Here is a 17,228-nt window from a genome sequence, read left to right as displayed (position 1 = left end):
TCTTGACGCCACTCTTCTTCAGGAAGGAGCAGCAAGACTCACCCACGAAAGCCTAACCACCTTCATGGCAGAAGCTGCAGCTATAATCAACGCAAGACCCTTGGTTCCAGTCTCTAATGACCCCAAGGAACCCCTGTTATTGACTCCAGCTACTTTCCTCACCCAGAATACAGGACTATCCAGTGCCCCTCCAGGAGGATTGGACAATAAGGACCTCTACAAGTGCCAATGGAGATAGGTACAAAGTCTTGCTAATACATTCTGGGACAGGTGGCACAAAGTTAATGTCTACCCTGCAGCCACAGACAATGTGGCAATCTACAAGTCCTAATCTGAGGATTGGTGACCTCATCCTTGTGAAAGACTGTAAGGCCTATCGGAACCAGTGGCCACTTGGACTAGTGACTGCAACATTCCCGAGTAAGGATGGCAACGTCCGCAAAGTCGAACTCAGGATGGCCAAAGGGGATGAACTTAAGACATTCTCCAGACCAGTAACTGAGCTGATCTTATTGCTGTCTTCAGAGAATAGTGACATCCGTTTGATGACAGACAGGGAGTGTTCTGTCTGACATAATTCATGATCTTTGACTGTCTGGTTGTGTGTATATATATATATATATATATATATATATATATATATATATATATATATATACACATACACACATACAGTGATTTGCTGAGAATATCCATAATGTTCAGTTTCAGCCATAGATTTAATGTTTTCAGTGTTTCTGGCTCCATATAGTGGCCACAGTCATAACCGCATTGTTATTGTGTGTTTGCTTCCTCAATCTTTCCCTCCATTCACAATGTATTCTGGGAAAGCTTGCAAAGCACCCTAAGTTTGCAATGCATTATGGTTTAGTCCAGCCCCCATTTTTCCTCCAGTCCTTCATTTTCTCGCAAGCCTGCTTCCTGGGAACATCTAATTTCTCTTCCCCCTTGTGTCAGCATTGCTGGTACATAAACATGCTTCCTGTATAGAATTCCTGTCTCAGATCAGCCTGCTTAGTTAGCTCTCCCCTGCTCAGCTAGTTATGCAGATAATGTATGTTACGTATTCTTATGAACCCAGTACTGATTGTATTTATGTTTTACTTGTAGTTTCACCACATCAATAAACCACTACGTTCAATAAAGCACAGATTCAATCTACAGTCTCCTTATTGGACCCCCGGTATAGCGGTTTAGCTGCCTGTATAAGCTACATGAATCCCGGTTCATTAGTGAGGACAGAACACACGAGTATATACGGTATGTTGAAATTCCCCCACAAAAAAGTGCATTTTTTTTTAAGTGATGAAAAAAAATTCGGAAATTTGTAAGAAAATGTTTTTCCTCTTATGTCACCAATTTCCAAGATCCGTAGCGTATTTCAGGATCTGTTGCTGTGTGATTGCTTATTTTTTGCACCCTGAGCTGTCATTTTTATTGATACCATTTTTTGGGTAGATTCAATGTTTTGAACGCTTCTTATTGCAATGTTGCAGCAGCCTAAAAAACAGAATGGTCATATTTCTGCCTATTGTGTTACCCACATTGTTTTTCATGTTTTTAAGAAGCAAATAAACTGTTTTTAATACATCAGTGGATTGTTTCATCGATGGAGCACATCTCTTTCTGCAAAAAACAGAATTCTGCCGTTTTTAGTTTTTTTCTCTTTACCGATCAGATTATTGTATTTTATATTTTCATAGATCGGACTTTTATGAAGGCAGTGATACCAAATGTGTATTTTTTTTTTTAAATTGTTTTATTTTTAATGAGGCCAAAGTCAGGTGATTTGAACTTGTGTATAGCAGAAATCACAATGGCAGGTGTTCACAGTAGCATTGTGAAGACACGCACAGGAGTCATCAGCAGACTTCTAGCTGTTATGACAACCCATCGGTACCCCGCAATCATGTGACAAGGGCACTGGTGGGTGGGATAAGTGACGCACAGCCAGCTGGGGAATGTTAAATTCCGCTGTCAGTGATTGACAGAGGGATTTAACTGGTTACCAGCTGTGGACTAAAAGCTTTGAAACTGGGGCAAGTTTTGCTTTTCACAATGTTTTCTGTTTCAGCGTTTTAGATCTTTTCGTCAAATGTTTCTATGCTTACTGAAACATAATTGTAAGCAATTCATTAGTATTTGGCATGCTGGATATCAGAACCAAAATTTGTCAGTCTCCAAATTTTTGGCCTCTCCAAAGATATACTGATAGGAAATGTAGACTGTGAGCCCCAGCGGGGACAGAGATGTATGAAGTGCTGTAGTCATTAATGGCACTATATAAGCGACTAAAATACTTACAAATTATAAAAGCCCATTTGACATTTTAAGATATAAAGCATTGCAAGAAACATCAACATCCATTGTAAGTAAAAACTGTTCCCTTTCTTGCCGAGCTACTATGCAATATAAAAACTGTGTGACTACCATATTGGCAGGCACACCACCTTTTAAGAGGTCATGCAGCTAAAAGGGCCTATGGCCACTAACGAATAAGGTGCAATTAGTGGAATGGAGCAGTGGACAGTTAGATTCAGAAGACTCTAAACCCAGGAAATTTGGTAGGCATCGCCGACAGTGGGTGGAATAACTTTGGAAGTTTTAACAACGAAACATCGGACAGTGTAGGGGGTCCTAATACGGGACCATCATTCATTAGAAATTACACATATCCACCAACCTCTTTATCAACTACTCTGAGCTGTTTGAAGTAAGAACAGATGAACTGATCGGTGATGTTTTCTGGACATTTGGTTGCCAGTTCCCTTAAGTGTTGAACTTCGATATTGAACTTGTCATTAGGTTCCCATGGTGAGCCTGGCTGCTTCAGGATATCATGAAGAGTATCCTGGGTCTCCAAATCTGGGTCACTGTCATCCCAATAGGTGTCTGGAGAAGTTCTTTTTCCAGCTAGATGGTGATATTTGTTCTAAGCAGAAGTATAAACTTATGATTAATCTCAACAAGGACACAGGTTCCCATAGATGGATAATAAAGAGAACCTTGCTTCATTCTCACAGCTCATCAGACCAAGCGACTAGAATATGCAGCAGGTCATCACTTTGTATACATGGAAAAGGAGAATCAAGCTAGAACTACAGGGATCAGGACATTATAGATGAAGGATGTGAGGGAATTACCCAGCTCCTGGTACCGCAAGGAAAGGATCTCAAGCATAGAGCTTCCAGCTGCTGTCTCACAGCCTCAGACAAGGTGAAAAGATCCATGAGGACATCTCAGCAGAGTCACCAATACTAGAATGGAGAGCAACATGTGCACAAGATTCTACAGGAACATTCTTAGTTGCCTGGAGACAGCATTCTGTTGCTTAGTAATCACACAATATCCTGTTGGGCCAGTACTGAATATTCTTTGTATTCTTGGCTTTTACATGATCTTGGCCAGACCTTATGATGTACACAGTAAAATGTGTGTTAATTTGGGCTGATGTTCCTACAATAGCATTTGCATCTAGAAACGCCACAGGACTAACATGGTTTAGTAATAAACCTTCACCAATAGTTGCAGGTCCCAGTGGTTCATCAACAGTGTGAAATATAGGCAGCGGACATACTGTGGATTTCATATCCAGATTTGAGCATTACAATTAAAGTACATAACATTTTATCAAATCTCATCCAGATTCTACAGAAAGAATCAGCATGGAAATAATCTGTTGGTGCTCATTTTAGATCTGCCGCATGAAGGTATTGTGCAGATTTTACTATCTGTAATGCATTGGCTGAAATCCACAGCAAATTCTGCAGTGAATCTGCAACATTTTATTTTTCCCCAATTTCCCTGAAGAATATATTCACATGACAGAATGATTGCAGGAATTTGCTACAGTCTCATTCATTATGCACCTGACATGCTGCTTCTAGAAACCTCATTTATATCCATGGAGGGAAGGTTTCAGCTGCAGAGGTTTCTGTAATGAATGTTCCGAATATGAATGAAAGGTCGCTGCAAAAAAAGAATATCTCCAGTTATTAATCCTCCACCTAACAATCTCTTAAAGAGATTGTCAGCAGGATTTTACCCTCCAAACTATATGTGCATTTAGTTCTTTCAAATAAAAGTCCAGCAATACCTTTACATGGCCAGTCCGTTCCACCATTAATGAGAAATCAGTGTTTGCCTCGATTTGCAGACACGGCTGAAGAGCTACTGTAGATCTGAAGCCTCTGTCACTCTGGTTGCATTCCCCGAAACCTCCTGCTTGTCCGAAGATGCCTTTACCTGAAGTCACAGCACGGAGGCTGACAAACAGGAGGAGGCAGTGCTGAGAATAGAGCTGGAGTGACACAAGGTTTCAGATCTACCATAGCTCTTAAGCCTAATTTGTATATCAACTCAAAACACTGATTTTTTTAGTAATAGACTTGCATTTGAAAGAGCTGCATGTCTAGTTTTTTTTCTTTTTTTTGTAAGTTTGGTAGGTAACATTCTTTAGACATTTGCTAAGCCAAGATTGATTATCCTGCCAGATAATAAAATTAGCTTTATCAAATTGAGTATCGCTGCAGTCTGTTTACAGCTGGATGTGGATGATGAAGTGGTAGTGTGCAGTGATGGTGTAGTTCGCTTTGTTGTAGAGCGGTCGCTCCTAGACACATAGGGACCGATTCATCAAGTAGTTTTCTGGTGCAAAACTTGTAATGTTGCACATATTTAGCAACTTTTTGCATTTTTATGCCAGTTCCGCCAACTATTTTATAAAGTGGGACAAGCTAGCATGAATTCTGAAAAACGTAGGGCAGACTGACATACAGTTCTGTTAGTTTGCCCACTGACAAAGACATGAACAGTCTATAATGTTAAGGGTAGGTTAATTTTAACATTGAGAGAGAGAGAATATCAAAAATAAAATAGAGAAAAATCACATTGTATAAATTATATAAATGTATTTGCATTTTGCAGTGAGAAATAAGTATTTGATCTCTCTGGAAAAAACAAGACTTCATACTTGGTGGCAAAACCCTTGTTGGCAAGCACAGCAGTCAGACGTCTTTTGCAGCTGATGATGAGGCTTCCGCACATGTTGAATGCTAACAAGCTTTACACCAGGTCTCGAAGCTTCAAATTATATTCTGACAACACATGTAAAAATTTCTCTATGCTAAATTCAATGCAAAAAAACAACTCATAGAATGTCAAATGTTTATTGCTTTATTCCGCGGCTGGTAAACATTACACCCATGCATGGGACTACAAATTCCATCAGCAAGTAATAGACTGCTATATTTATAATGTTCATCTTTTACCTTGGACGAAGGTTTATAAAATGAAACAAAAAAAAAAAAAAAAACCATAAGGATGGTAAATCCCACTTAAGAAGGTTATTGCAAAAAAAAAAAAAAAAAAAATAAAAAGGAAAATAGCTTTTCACCAACAGTCCAAGAGTTAAATATTGCAAAGTTTGTCTCTTATACGGTGCATCTAATTGTATATATTTTACACATACACACATGTCATCTACACATGTAAAACACAGAGGTAAAAATTAGGGTCGCAGTATCTATTTAAAGGGAAAAAAAAAAAAAAAAGTTGAATGCTAACACGCTTTACACCAAAAACGGAGGCATTACAAGTGCATCTATTAGGTTGTGTGTCTTTGTCTATAACGGAAGCCTGGAGAACCACTTATGAGGTCACATTCACAAAAGAGCATACATACCTTCAATGTATAAATTGCCTCCTTTGTAGATTTTTCTTGTTGTGCTTTAAAATGGGAAAAACTTCACTTGAAAATGTTTCTAGACCTTAAAAAAGGATCTATCCTGCTTGTTTTGTAAATCGTACACGTTTAGACTATCCAGACAACCCTTTATCTCATACAAGCCCTTAAAAAATGCTTAACACTGTATCCTACAGCTTTTGATAGTTTATCAGCCATTTAAACTTGCCTTAACATGGTTACTTTATCCCCTGAAATGCTGCAAGTACAAAAAAAGAAAAAAAAAGCTTATATAATAAAACGTTCTTGACCAATTTATTGTTTCATTTCCAATTCTCCATTAATAAATCATGCAAAGCTGATAAATGGACAAATACATAAGATTCCATAAAGTCTGAGCACCAGGAACAACTTTGCATAGAAAGTATTCTTAGAATGTGCCAGAAATTTAACGAACACCCTTTGAGAAATCATCCAATGGTTTACATAGAAGGCTTAAAGGTGATTCCCATACACAAAATAAATCACCTATAGACAGTATAGGTGAACAAAGGCCTGACTGCTGATACCCCGCCAATCACAAGAATGATGGCCCAAAAGTCCCTTGTGTGACTGGTGCAGTAGTGAGCATGTGTGCCAACTGCTCTACTGGAGTGATGGCTGCACATGCTCACTACCACTCCACTCACACACTGGACTTTGAGCTTCTGGTCCCATAAGTGGCGGGGTTCAGCTACTGAGACCCTCACCAATCATACACACCTATGGAAAGGTAATATATTTGGTTTACGGAACAAGCCCTTTAACGCAAGTTCTTTTTATATGGAAGAAACATTTTATCATGTTCGTTTAAGTAATAGAAAATGTTTCTAGGTCCGTAAAGGACCTATCGCAGCTTGTTTTGTATATCATTAGTCTCATACTGTAAACCAAACTTAGACCAGTACAGGAGGTAGTTTACTAGATCCAGCAGAGCCTATTGGAATGCAGGCATTACTCTAATGACGGGGTCTGACATACAATACGTGCCAATATTTTATGTATTTTGGGAGATAGAAGAAAAAATTGAACATCAGAAGTAGTAACAATGTAACCACATGACATTTTTAACTATTAAATACAGTGTAAATTAACTCAACATTCCCCATGAAAAGCTTGGCAACAGTTCCCAGAGGAAAAAAAAAAATGACACTGGCCAGGCATGCAGCAGTCTGTAAGAACATTATGTAACATTATATATAATAATAATAATAAAAAAAAAAAAAGTAAAATAAAATACTCATTCCAAGCTTATATTCGAGCTTGCCTTGACGGCAATGGAGAGGCAGAGTAGCAGAAACATCAGCAAATCTTCATTTACCACCATCACAGTGTTACCGTAATAGAGCTTGTAAACCCCTAGACTCATTAATGTCCTGGCATGACACTTCATTGTAAAATCACTTGGAAAATTTAAACAAGCTAGCGAAAACCTGAGTCAATTAACATGTAACATAAAACCTAATTTGTGATTGTGAATCTAATACTGAAAAATGTTCAGTTCTTTTACTACATAGCAGTGAATGAAAACACCAAGAAACTCTACAGAACAGTCCCAGGAATTCGATGCCTTACCCTTCTCTACCCAAACTTGAAGAATGTCTGTGCTCGTCAGCAGCAATTATACTGTTAACACAAGATGATGTGCTACCGAGAACAATGATTTTTTTTTAAGTTAGTGAAAAGATAATTTAAGCTGCCGACCTAACATTTTGCTTGTTTGTTGTGTGATTGGCAGCCCGTCTACATTGCCTGATTACTGGAAAACAAGCTTTCCTAAAATCGTTCCCGATAATTGCGCAGTGTAAATGCATCCATAGGCCGCAATCACATGTCCGTGTGTTACTCGGACCAGCCAAGGTCTAGCTGACCTAAACTTGACAGCATTCATATATGCCTATAAGGCTTATAAAGTTCAGATAAGGAGACCAGCGGACACGGTTGGTGAATTGCAGTGCGTATACGGATCATCACACACCACTGTGTTAATGAGGCTTTAGTAGCAAAGGTAAGACAATGGGTGGACAACAGGGGACTGCAAGGGAAAATAACTACAGAGATTGGGATGCAAGAACAGAAGTTCTAATAGTAACCAGTTCTACTGGTATTAGCTTCTAACTTCTACCTCTAAAAATTTATCATAGAATAAAAAAAAAAAAGTGTCCATAAGCATCACACAGCCATCAGCTGCACCAATGTACAGACAGCCATCACTTCCGAATCCCCCCCCCACAACTACGAGCATGTTCAGCCAAACTATTTTTCTTTTTTCATTTGAACAAGAGAGTAAGTAATTAATAATCCACAAAGCGATACTTCTCTCCAGTAAAAAAAAAAAAAAAATAAAAATAAAAAAAAAAATAGGAAAGTGGCAAAAATAAAAAAACAAAAAAAAACAAAAACACACTAAACTATATCCCATCCTCGAAATGTAGACATTCTACTTTTAAACCTCCTTTTACACAGAACCTGTGGGCATTCTCTTTTTATAACTACGGACCATATCATGACTATAGTACATCCTGAAAGAATAAAAACACTTTAAATACATAGGCTTTGAGGGTTCAAGACAAACAAAACATTTTATCAATTATAACACAAAAATGCATTTCCCTTTGACTGTTTTTGAAACTTGGCATCCACTTTATCAGCTTTGTTGTAGTGGTCAGTGCAAAAGGTTTCCAGTCAACTCTGCTCTGTAAAAGAGATGCCTTACAAAATCACCAAGACAGCGATTCCCTGACTGCAGTTGACAACCAGCCACCGGTGGCTTCAGCGTGGATGCTCAGGCGGAGTGTTGAAAGACGTCTCACGGAGAGCAATGCAGGGTAACAGCACAAGCTTTTTTCTCCACTTAGGGAGAGGTTCATCAGTTATCAAGTCTTGCTGTTCTTAGTGACAGCTTGTTTGGCTTGTTCTGGCAAACTTAATGGATCGGATAAGATGGACGTTGTCGTGCTCAGATAACGCAATGTCTTTAGCACCACTGAGGGAAAGATGAAATCAGTAGAGTTATTTTTTGCACTATAGTCTTTGATAATGTTAGCATAGTTTTAATATTTTAACAGTAAACTTTTCACAATCAGTACATATGCATTACAGTACTTACTGGGCCTCAAAGCCGGGAGAGAGCAATGTGACTCCAGCCATTCAAGAGTGGTACTGTATAACTCATCGATGTTGGTTGTAGACACCATGTCATTGAAAGAGTCAAACAATGGTTTGATGATAATGCTGAACTGGGTTGACAATTTGAGTTAAGGAGGATAACACATGAGCATCATTCTATATTATAAATCCAGCTCTTGGCCACAGTCATGAAGATCTACATCTCCCCAAGCTTTAATTTACTTCTAAGCAGCGATATCAGAAGTGGTCTATGGTCATCTACTAGGACATTATCTAACCCCAGTGCTGAATTCACAGCTACACTGCTCAGTACAGCTGTACAATGGCCTCCATGCTGCCGCTTCTAAATTTGTGGCATAGAGATAGGAAAGCAGGAATCCCTCATGTCTGTGTTTGTCACATATAGGAGACACCATAGATGAGAATCTCTACTTCTGGTGTCTCCGAGATGGTGGACAGAGTCGGCTGAGGGAAACAAGCAAGACAAAAGTCAAGAAATGACCAGAACGTGTTATTCCCCATTTTAAAAACTAAGTGGGCATGACATGTACTCCGTACCTAGCACATAATCATTTGTGGCATCCTATTTCTACTAGGAACTGGTGGGAAATCAAAAACAATAACAAAGTGACAAGGGAGCAACAGAAACACACCATAAAGAATCACATTAAACATATATTACATTGCTCTCATTGTTTGACTATCAGGAAAATGCAGAAACTTATTCACCATAACATCTCTAGAATCTTTTTTTTCTTCTTTTAGCATTTCTAAATCTTCTGCTGATCAGTTCTAGGCGTCACTCGTAACCACCTAAAATTCCACTCTAAGAAAAAAGGTGGACCTCCGCAATCTTTTGTGTTATGTCTGCATTTAGACTGGGGGAGGCTTCTGCTGACATGAGGAGGAAAAACATGGCCGAGATACACAGAAAACACGGGTATTACATACCTGGTAATGTGTTTTTTCATGAGACATGACGGCACCACGACAGAGGGGATCCGCCCAGCGAGGACAGGAAACCTTCAAGATAAAAGGGGCGGCTCCTCTCTCCGCATCAGTTGTTTTACAGAGCATGAGAGGAACTCCGCAGATTAGTGTACACAAATAATACATGCTTTACACTACTAAATGTCCAACACCAAAGGGAGTGTATAATGCTAATAATGCACCCAACTAATGACGTGATCAATAGGGAGGGAATATAAGGGTGCCGTCATGTCTCATGAAAAAACACATTACCAGGTATGTATTGACGGCACCACGAGAGAGTTACAGAGACTTGTATTCTCTTTAGGGAGGGATCACTGCTTATAACACTCTTCTCCCAAATGTGAGATCAGAGGTAGCAGATAGGTCTAGTCTCTAATGTTTGAAAAAGGTAGACGGAGAGGACCAAGTGGCCGCCTTACAGATTTGGTCGATGGAGGCGTCAGCTCTCTCCGCCCAGGACGTCGCCATGGCTCTCGTGGAGTGGGCTTTTAGGCCCTCTGGAACAGCCACTACTATAGGTTAGCATGATGGCCTCTCTCACCCGTCTAGCTATAATCTGCTTAGAGGCTTTAAGGCCTTTTCTTGCCCCCTGGTATGAGACAAATAAGGCCCTCTGTTTTCTCCAGGGTCTTGTCATCTCTAAATACTGTAGGATACATCTCCTAACGTCTAAGCAATGAAGGTCTCTCCTCCTTCTGATTACCGGGGTTAGGACAAACAGGATGGTAAGACTATCTCCTGAGTTCTATTAAATTTTGAAACCACCTTGGGAAGGTATGCTGGATCTAATTTTAACACAACTCTATCGTCCATGACCTGAGTGTATGGCGGGTCTGCTGATAGTGTGTGTAAGTCCCCAACTCTACGGGCCGATGTGAGTGCCACTAATAAAGCTGTTTTTAAAGTCACTTCCTGACATTTCGTTTAGCGGTTCAAACGGACTTTGTCAGAGATGATAGGACTAAATTTAGATCTCAGGGAGGAGGAGTAGGAGATGGGACAGTCAGCTCTGGTAGAGGCCCGGATAAACCTGGCCACCCATCTATTGTTCTCCAGGTCGCAGTTGAATAAGGCTGCCAGGGCTGAGACGTGTACTTTGAGGGTGCTGACCGCTAACCCCAACTCTAAACCTTTCTGCAGAAACTCCTGTACTGCCCCTATCGGGACCCCCCCCCCGTATTGGCCCTGAGGTAGATAAAAAAAATTTCCATATCCTTCCATAAATTTTTGTAGTCACTGGTTTTCTGCTACTGAGTAAGGTGGATATTAACCCCGCTGAGAAACCTTTTTTCTCTAACAGTGACCTTTCAAATTCCAGGCTGTCAAATGCAGCCTGGACTTCGGAGGGTGATTGAAGGAACCCTGTGTTAGGAGGTCGTGGTCCTCTGGGAGCACCCATGGGTCCATCACCAACATCAATCTCAGTAGAACCATGGTCTTTTCGGCCAAAAGGGAGCCATCATAATTATTCTGGCTTGGTCCTCCCTGATCCGCTTCAGAACTGCTGGAATGAGGCATATTGGAGGGAAGGCATACAGGAGACCTGGTGTCCACTTTATCCTGAAGGCGTCTACTGCCAATGGCCTGTCTGCTGGACTGAGGGAAGAGAATTTTTGAACCTTCCTGTTGGTTTTTGAGGCGAAGAGATCTATGATGGGTTTCCCCCACATATGCACAATCCGTTGAAAAATAGACTCTTTTAGGCACCATTCTCCTTGCCTCAAGTGGATCCTGCTCAGAAAGTCTGCCTTCAGGTTGTCCATGCCTCGAATATGCAGGGCCGATAATGAAAGGAACTGGTGTTCTGCTAGAGTCATGATCCTTTTTGCTATCTGCATCAGGGACTGAGAACGGGTGCCCCCCTGGTGGTTCACATATGCGATCGCTGTTCGGTTGTCTGAAAGGACTCTCACATTATGTCCTCTTAGGTGTGTCAATCTTTCCAGCGCCATTTCGATGGCTAGTAGTTCCCACTCGTTTGAGGATAGATTTCTTTCCTCCTGGGCTCAGGGATCCTGGAGCCACAGTGTGTCTAAGTGGGCTCCCCAGCCCCAAGGACTGGCGTCCGTTGTGACTACTTTGGAGGCTGTGTATGTCCAGGGTACTCCTCTTGGAGAGGACTCTATCTGTAACCACCACCTGAGTGACCGGAGTACAGGGTCCGAGAGGGTGAGCTTCTGCTCTAACTGCCCCTGAAGCCTCAGGACGTTTTGTAGTACATACCACTGAAGTTCTCGTGTGGAACTGGGCCCATTTTACCGCTGGTATGCACGAGGTTAGGGACCTCAACACGGACATGGCCCTTCTCAGAGTCATTTCTGTTTTTTTTAATGTTGCCATGATTAGATTTTTGATCTCTCTCTCCTGTACACTCCTGTACCACCAAGTCCATTGTTAAGCCCAAAAAATTCTGGATCATTGCTGGTTCCAGTTTGGATTTTTTGAGGTTCAGCTGCCAATCCAGGGTCTGTAGTGTCTCCATCACTATTTTGACTTGTTCTTGACAGTGAGAAATTTCTTCCCACTATCAAGAAGTCGTCCAGATATGGTATCACCAGAGTGTCTTTTTCCTTGAGATGCGCGGTGACCTCTGCAATTAATTTTGTGAATACTCGGGGGGGCTATTGCTACACGAAAAGGGCAGAGCCCCGTATTGAAAGTGACGCCACTGAGACCTTATCTGGACTGCCACTCAGATATTTGCGGTCTTGTTGCCGGATCGGGACATGATAGCAAGCATCCTTGATATCCAGGACTGCGATGTAGCACCGAGGAAAGAGGAGCTTCACCGCTGACCTTATCGTTTCCATCTTGAATGATGGGACTATCAGATATTTGTTGAGGCCTTTCAAATTTATAATCGTCCTCCAGGAATCGTCTTATAAGAAAAAGCAGGGGGGGGGGGGGGGGGAACATGTTTTTCCAGAAGTAATAATACTTCCCCTTCCATACTTTCTTGTTTTTTCTTGAGATGACTGAACTGGAGTCTGCATGTATCTACGTGGCGGCCAGTGGTGGAATCTTAATTCCAGACCTGACCCCACTATTTGTCGGATCCAAGTGCTGGATTAGATCCTCTCCCAGGCTGGGAGGAAGTGAGAGAGCCTTCCCCCCACCTGAGAAGGACCGTCACTGGGAGGGTTTTTTGGCGTCTTTGGAAGGCTTGCCGAAATAGAAGCCTCTCCCACCTCTGGATCGCTTGTCAGAGTTGTTTCTGTCTCGATCCCTGTACTGCTGTCTTCTGAATTTTCAGCCCTTCTGAAAGGAGCTCCGAAAGGCCCGAAATGGCCGTTTTGGGAAATTCTTTTTGTCGCCGACTTTCTCCAATACGTCATCCAATGCCGGTCCAAACAGGAAATTTCCCTAACATGGCAGAGAGCAAAGTTTCATCTTTGCCCGAGTGTCCCCTGGCCAGGATTTGAGCCATACTGCACGGCGTCCTACATTGGTTAAGGCTGCTGACTTTGCTGCTAGCCTGGCTGAATCTTCTGAAGCCTCAGCGAAAAAGACTGCCGCTGCTCTGATGGCCGGCAATGCTTCCAGAATAGACTCCCTGGGGACTCCTTGCTCTAGCTGATCCTCCAGGTTGTCCACCCATATCTTTAGAATCATAGAATCGTAGAGTTGGAAGGGACCTCCTGGGCCATCTGGTCCAACCCCCTGCTCAAAGCAGGATTCGCTAAATCATCCCAGTCAGATGTCTGTCCAGATGTCTGTCTGTCCAGCCTCTGTTTAGGGACCTAGCCACACAAGTGGCCACGATGGCGGGCCTTCGTGCCCCAGCCGAGGCCTCCCAGGCTGTTTTAAGACAATTGTCTGTCTTTCGGTCCAGAGGTTCTTTTAGAGAACCTAGATCCTCAAAGGGTAAGGAGGATTTCCTGGCGACTTTTGATAGCGCTACATTTTTGAAGCTCTATCCCAGGACGAGGATGCCTCTTCCTCAAAGGGGTACCTCCTTTTTAGGGAATTGATTATCTGGGACTTCTTCTCTGGTTTTTCCCATTCCCGTTTTAGGAGTCCTTTCAGCTGTTCATTAATAGGGAAGGCTCTACGTTTTCTCTTTTGTAGTCCACTAAACATGAGTTCCTAAGCTGTCTTTTTTGCTCGCTCACCTAGCAGCCCCATGGTAGACCGGATTGCCTTTATAAGCTTATCTGTAGCTTCTACTGGGAATGCGTCTTCCTCGTCAGAACTACTATCCGAATAGCGGGTTTTATCTGAGTCCTCCTCTGACCCTGTAGAGTCCTCCTGAGAGACCACTGAGGGGCTGGATCTATCTCTAGTTTTGCTATCCGTATCCGCTGATTGTAATGCCCTCACTGATTTGCAAACCTCAGTTTGAATTAGGGTTCTCAGACTGTCAGTCAGAGAATGAGGGTGTCTCTTCCGCTACTGTCTTAATACAATCCTGGCACAAACTTTTATTCCAGGATGCTCCTAGGGGGACTATTGCATAAAGGACATTTTTAGTTTTTTTCCCTACTCTTCTTAGGGACCTCCTATACTCCACCCCGCCAATGTATGTAAAAAGAGGGGAGAGAGAAGACACGAGAGAGCGCGCGCAAGAGAGCGCGCGCAAGAGAGCGCGCGCAAGAGAGAGCGAACAGAGAGTGCTGGACTTTCTCGAAGCTCACTCACCACTCGGACGCTTTACAGAACGGGTACCGGATCTGGAGGCTGACTGGTATTCTCACCGTCTCCCAAAGAGACTAGGGACCCCTTCTTTCTGCGGCGACGATCCGCCCGTGCACTGCCCGAGCGGCTCCCACTGCTGCTGTGGCGTGTCTGGCTCTTCTCCTCTGAGCGCGACCGCCTCTCCTTCGTCTCCTGGCGCGGCTGCAAGTGCTCTGCCGAAGGGCTCTCCATTCTATACTTTAAATAGCAGCACTCTTACTTTTTTTTCCTAATTGGCACACCTGGTTGATCCTCCACCTGCCGGCCGCTTGCGCTACCTGGTTATGCCCCCACGCCTGCGCACTATAGCTGGCCTATGAATAAACAAAAAGAAAAAAAAGACGGCACACCAGGGCGCACACACCAAATAGAGATGGACTTTTTATGGGGTATATCAGCATCTGGGAGGGTACACCGCATGCAGTCTCCAAGGCATCCAACTTAATCCAGGCAATCTGCCTCACAGGCTGTGGCCATGCACTCGATCGGGGGGGGGGGGGGCATAGGAATATATGGCCCCCGAGGAGACTACCGGTACCTGGTGGCGGGTGTAGCAGACCGGTGCTTGCCAGTAATCACCCGACCCAGGCATCCTCTTCTTTCTTCCAGAATCTTCAAGAGGTTTTCATCTTGAGGGATCCCCGTCGAGGACAGGAAACCAACTGATGCGGAGAGAGGAGCCACCCCTTTTATCTTGAAGGTTTCCTGTCCTCGCTGGGCAGATCCCCTCACTCGTGGTGCCATCATGTAGAATGGAAAAATATTGCTATTTCTAGATTTCTCAGTCTTAACTGTAATATGAGACAACAAACAGATCAAACGAAATAAGGTAATTGAGGAAACGTTCCTAGATATTTAAATTTTCTGTGTTAAGTGATACTTCAAGGTCTTTGCAGAAAAACAATAAATTATATCCAACACCAGGTACATGATGTCTTGATTCCAAGGCTGAATATTCTAGCTCTCAAATCATTATATCTTGAAACTTTCATAAAACACACTGCTCAAACCACACAATAAAAAGGATACAATCCAGAATTTCCAGTTTTCAAGTGTTCTGCTTTTCACATACTTGTCAAACAGATCCCTAATGTGATCAACCCTTTGAAGAGTGACCGGTACCCCAGTGGCAGGAAGTTGCTCTTGATAGGAACTGAAAACAACAGCAAGTTTATTAAAAAACTTACACCTTCCTAAGAACATACAAAACATAAAAAAAAAAAAAAAAAAAAAAAAAAAAACCCCCAACTTTTTATTATCCATCTCATTCAATATTACATTCATTATGTTCGGCCCAACGCTACGCCATTTTCTCTCTTCACTTCAGAGACATGTAGGCCCTTAAATCTAAAATTAATATTCTGACCGACAGGGGTGGTTCAGACTCAAACATCAGTGGTTTTGGATTTCCAGACAAATGGGATGCCATATGGACTTGAACAAAAACAACCGATTTTCAGCATTAACTGCAAACTAGAAAGGAATTAGAATTTGTAGATTGTGAACCCTCGCCCGCAGGGTCCTCTGTTTCTGCACCAGTCGTGACTTGTATTGTTTTAGATTACTGTACTTGTTTTCATTATGTACTAGCTGAAGAGCCCGGCGTTGCTCAGGCATCGTAACTATCTACCGGACTACGACCCATAATATCCCACATCATCCCTTCAGCCAGAGCCACCGGACTACTACCCTTAGCCTGGGATCAGAACTACAGCGCTGAGTGGAACGGTCCTAACTTCCATACTGGGGATCCCTTTAATAGAAGCCTGGGGTCAGAAGCAGAGCGCTGGATGGATCTGCCCTCACTTCCATACCAATGATCCCTTTAATAGAAGTCTGGGGTCAGAATCAGAGCGCTGAGGGATTTGCCCCGACTTCCATAATGAAAATTCCTTTAAGAGAGAAGATGTGACTATGGGATGGAGGATGTGTGATGGGTATATTGGCAGGGGAGGGGGGGTGATTCATTTTTGGGGGGCAGACAACAGCTGGGAGCTTATGTTCCCGGGGATGCCAAGTTTCTCCCACCCGGTCAGTGTCTGCGGAGGTGTTGTCAAGTGGCAAAACTTGCTCATAGCAACCAATCACAGCCCAGCTTCTTTTAACCAGCTCTGGTGAAATGAAAGATGCTTAGTGATTGGGTGAGGCTATGTGGAGTGGGGCGTTGAGAATAATAATATATATATAATGTTATATTTATTGGACCATAAGACGCACTTTTTTCCCCAAAAAATTTTTTTGGGGGGAAGTGGGATGTGCGTCTTACGGTCGCAATATACTTACAGCCGTCCATGGCTGGTGTGGGTGCCGCGGGGCTCTGTGGTGCGGTGGTGGCAGCGGGCTGTGCTCCGGTGCAAGGGTAGCAGCTCTCTGTGCTCCGTGGGGGGCTCTGCCGACATTTCCTCGAAGCCTGGAGGCCCCCGCACTTCCGTTGCTGGCTGCTGCCAAGTTGCGGTGGCCTCCGGGAACATGGCCGCCGGGCGGGGACGGCGCATGAGCAGGTTCAGATCTCGTCCCGAGATCTCGGGGGACGAGATCTCGTTGCAGAGATTTGAATCTCGTCTCCTGAGATCTCGGGATGAGATCTGAACCTGCGCATGCGCCGTCCCCGGATCGGCGGCCATCTTCCCGGCGTCCATGTTCCCGAAAAATAAATGGCGCTATAATAATAATCCTGTGCCGGATTTCCAGTAATGTTACATCAGATGAT

The 17,228-nt window shown here is 42.9% G+C and overlaps 2 protein-coding genes across 2 annotated transcripts in view; both read right to left on the bottom strand.

Annotated features, from left to right (window-relative positions):
• Positions 1 to 5,002, bottom strand: part of LRRC43 (leucine rich repeat containing 43) — a 72,435-nt gene extending 67,433 nt beyond the window's left edge. Inside the window, exons 1-2 of the mRNA XM_073586004.1 lie at positions 3,144 to 5,002; positions 2,684 to 2,932 (exon numbers count right to left, since the gene is read on the bottom strand). Of these exons, the coding sequence (XP_073442105.1) occupies positions 2,684 to 2,932; positions 3,144 to 3,230 (336 nt within the window). The 5' untranslated portion in view covers positions 3,231 to 5,002. The remainder of the gene's footprint in view (positions 1 to 2,683; positions 2,933 to 3,143) is intronic.
• Positions 5,003 to 5,152: 150 nt separating this feature from the next.
• Positions 5,153 to 17,228, bottom strand: part of MLXIP (MLX interacting protein) — a 107,886-nt gene continuing 95,810 nt past the window's right edge. The window contains exons 15-17 of the mRNA XM_073586003.1: positions 15,548 to 15,671; positions 8,832 to 8,961; positions 5,153 to 8,708 (exon numbers count right to left, since the gene is read on the bottom strand). Of these exons, the coding sequence (XP_073442104.1) occupies positions 8,599 to 8,708; positions 8,832 to 8,961; positions 15,548 to 15,671 (364 nt within the window). The 3' untranslated portion in view covers positions 5,153 to 8,598. The remainder of the gene's footprint in view (positions 8,709 to 8,831; positions 8,962 to 15,547; positions 15,672 to 17,228) is intronic.

Source organism: Dendrobates tinctorius, unplaced genomic scaffold, assembly GCF_039654945.1.
Source record: "Dendrobates tinctorius isolate UK_male_01 unplaced genomic scaffold, ASM3965494v1 ptg000090l, whole genome shotgun sequence".
Taxonomy (NCBI): Eukaryota; Metazoa; Chordata; class Amphibia; order Anura; family Dendrobatidae; genus Dendrobates; species Dendrobates tinctorius.
This window is presented reverse-complemented; position numbering and strand designations above follow the sequence as displayed.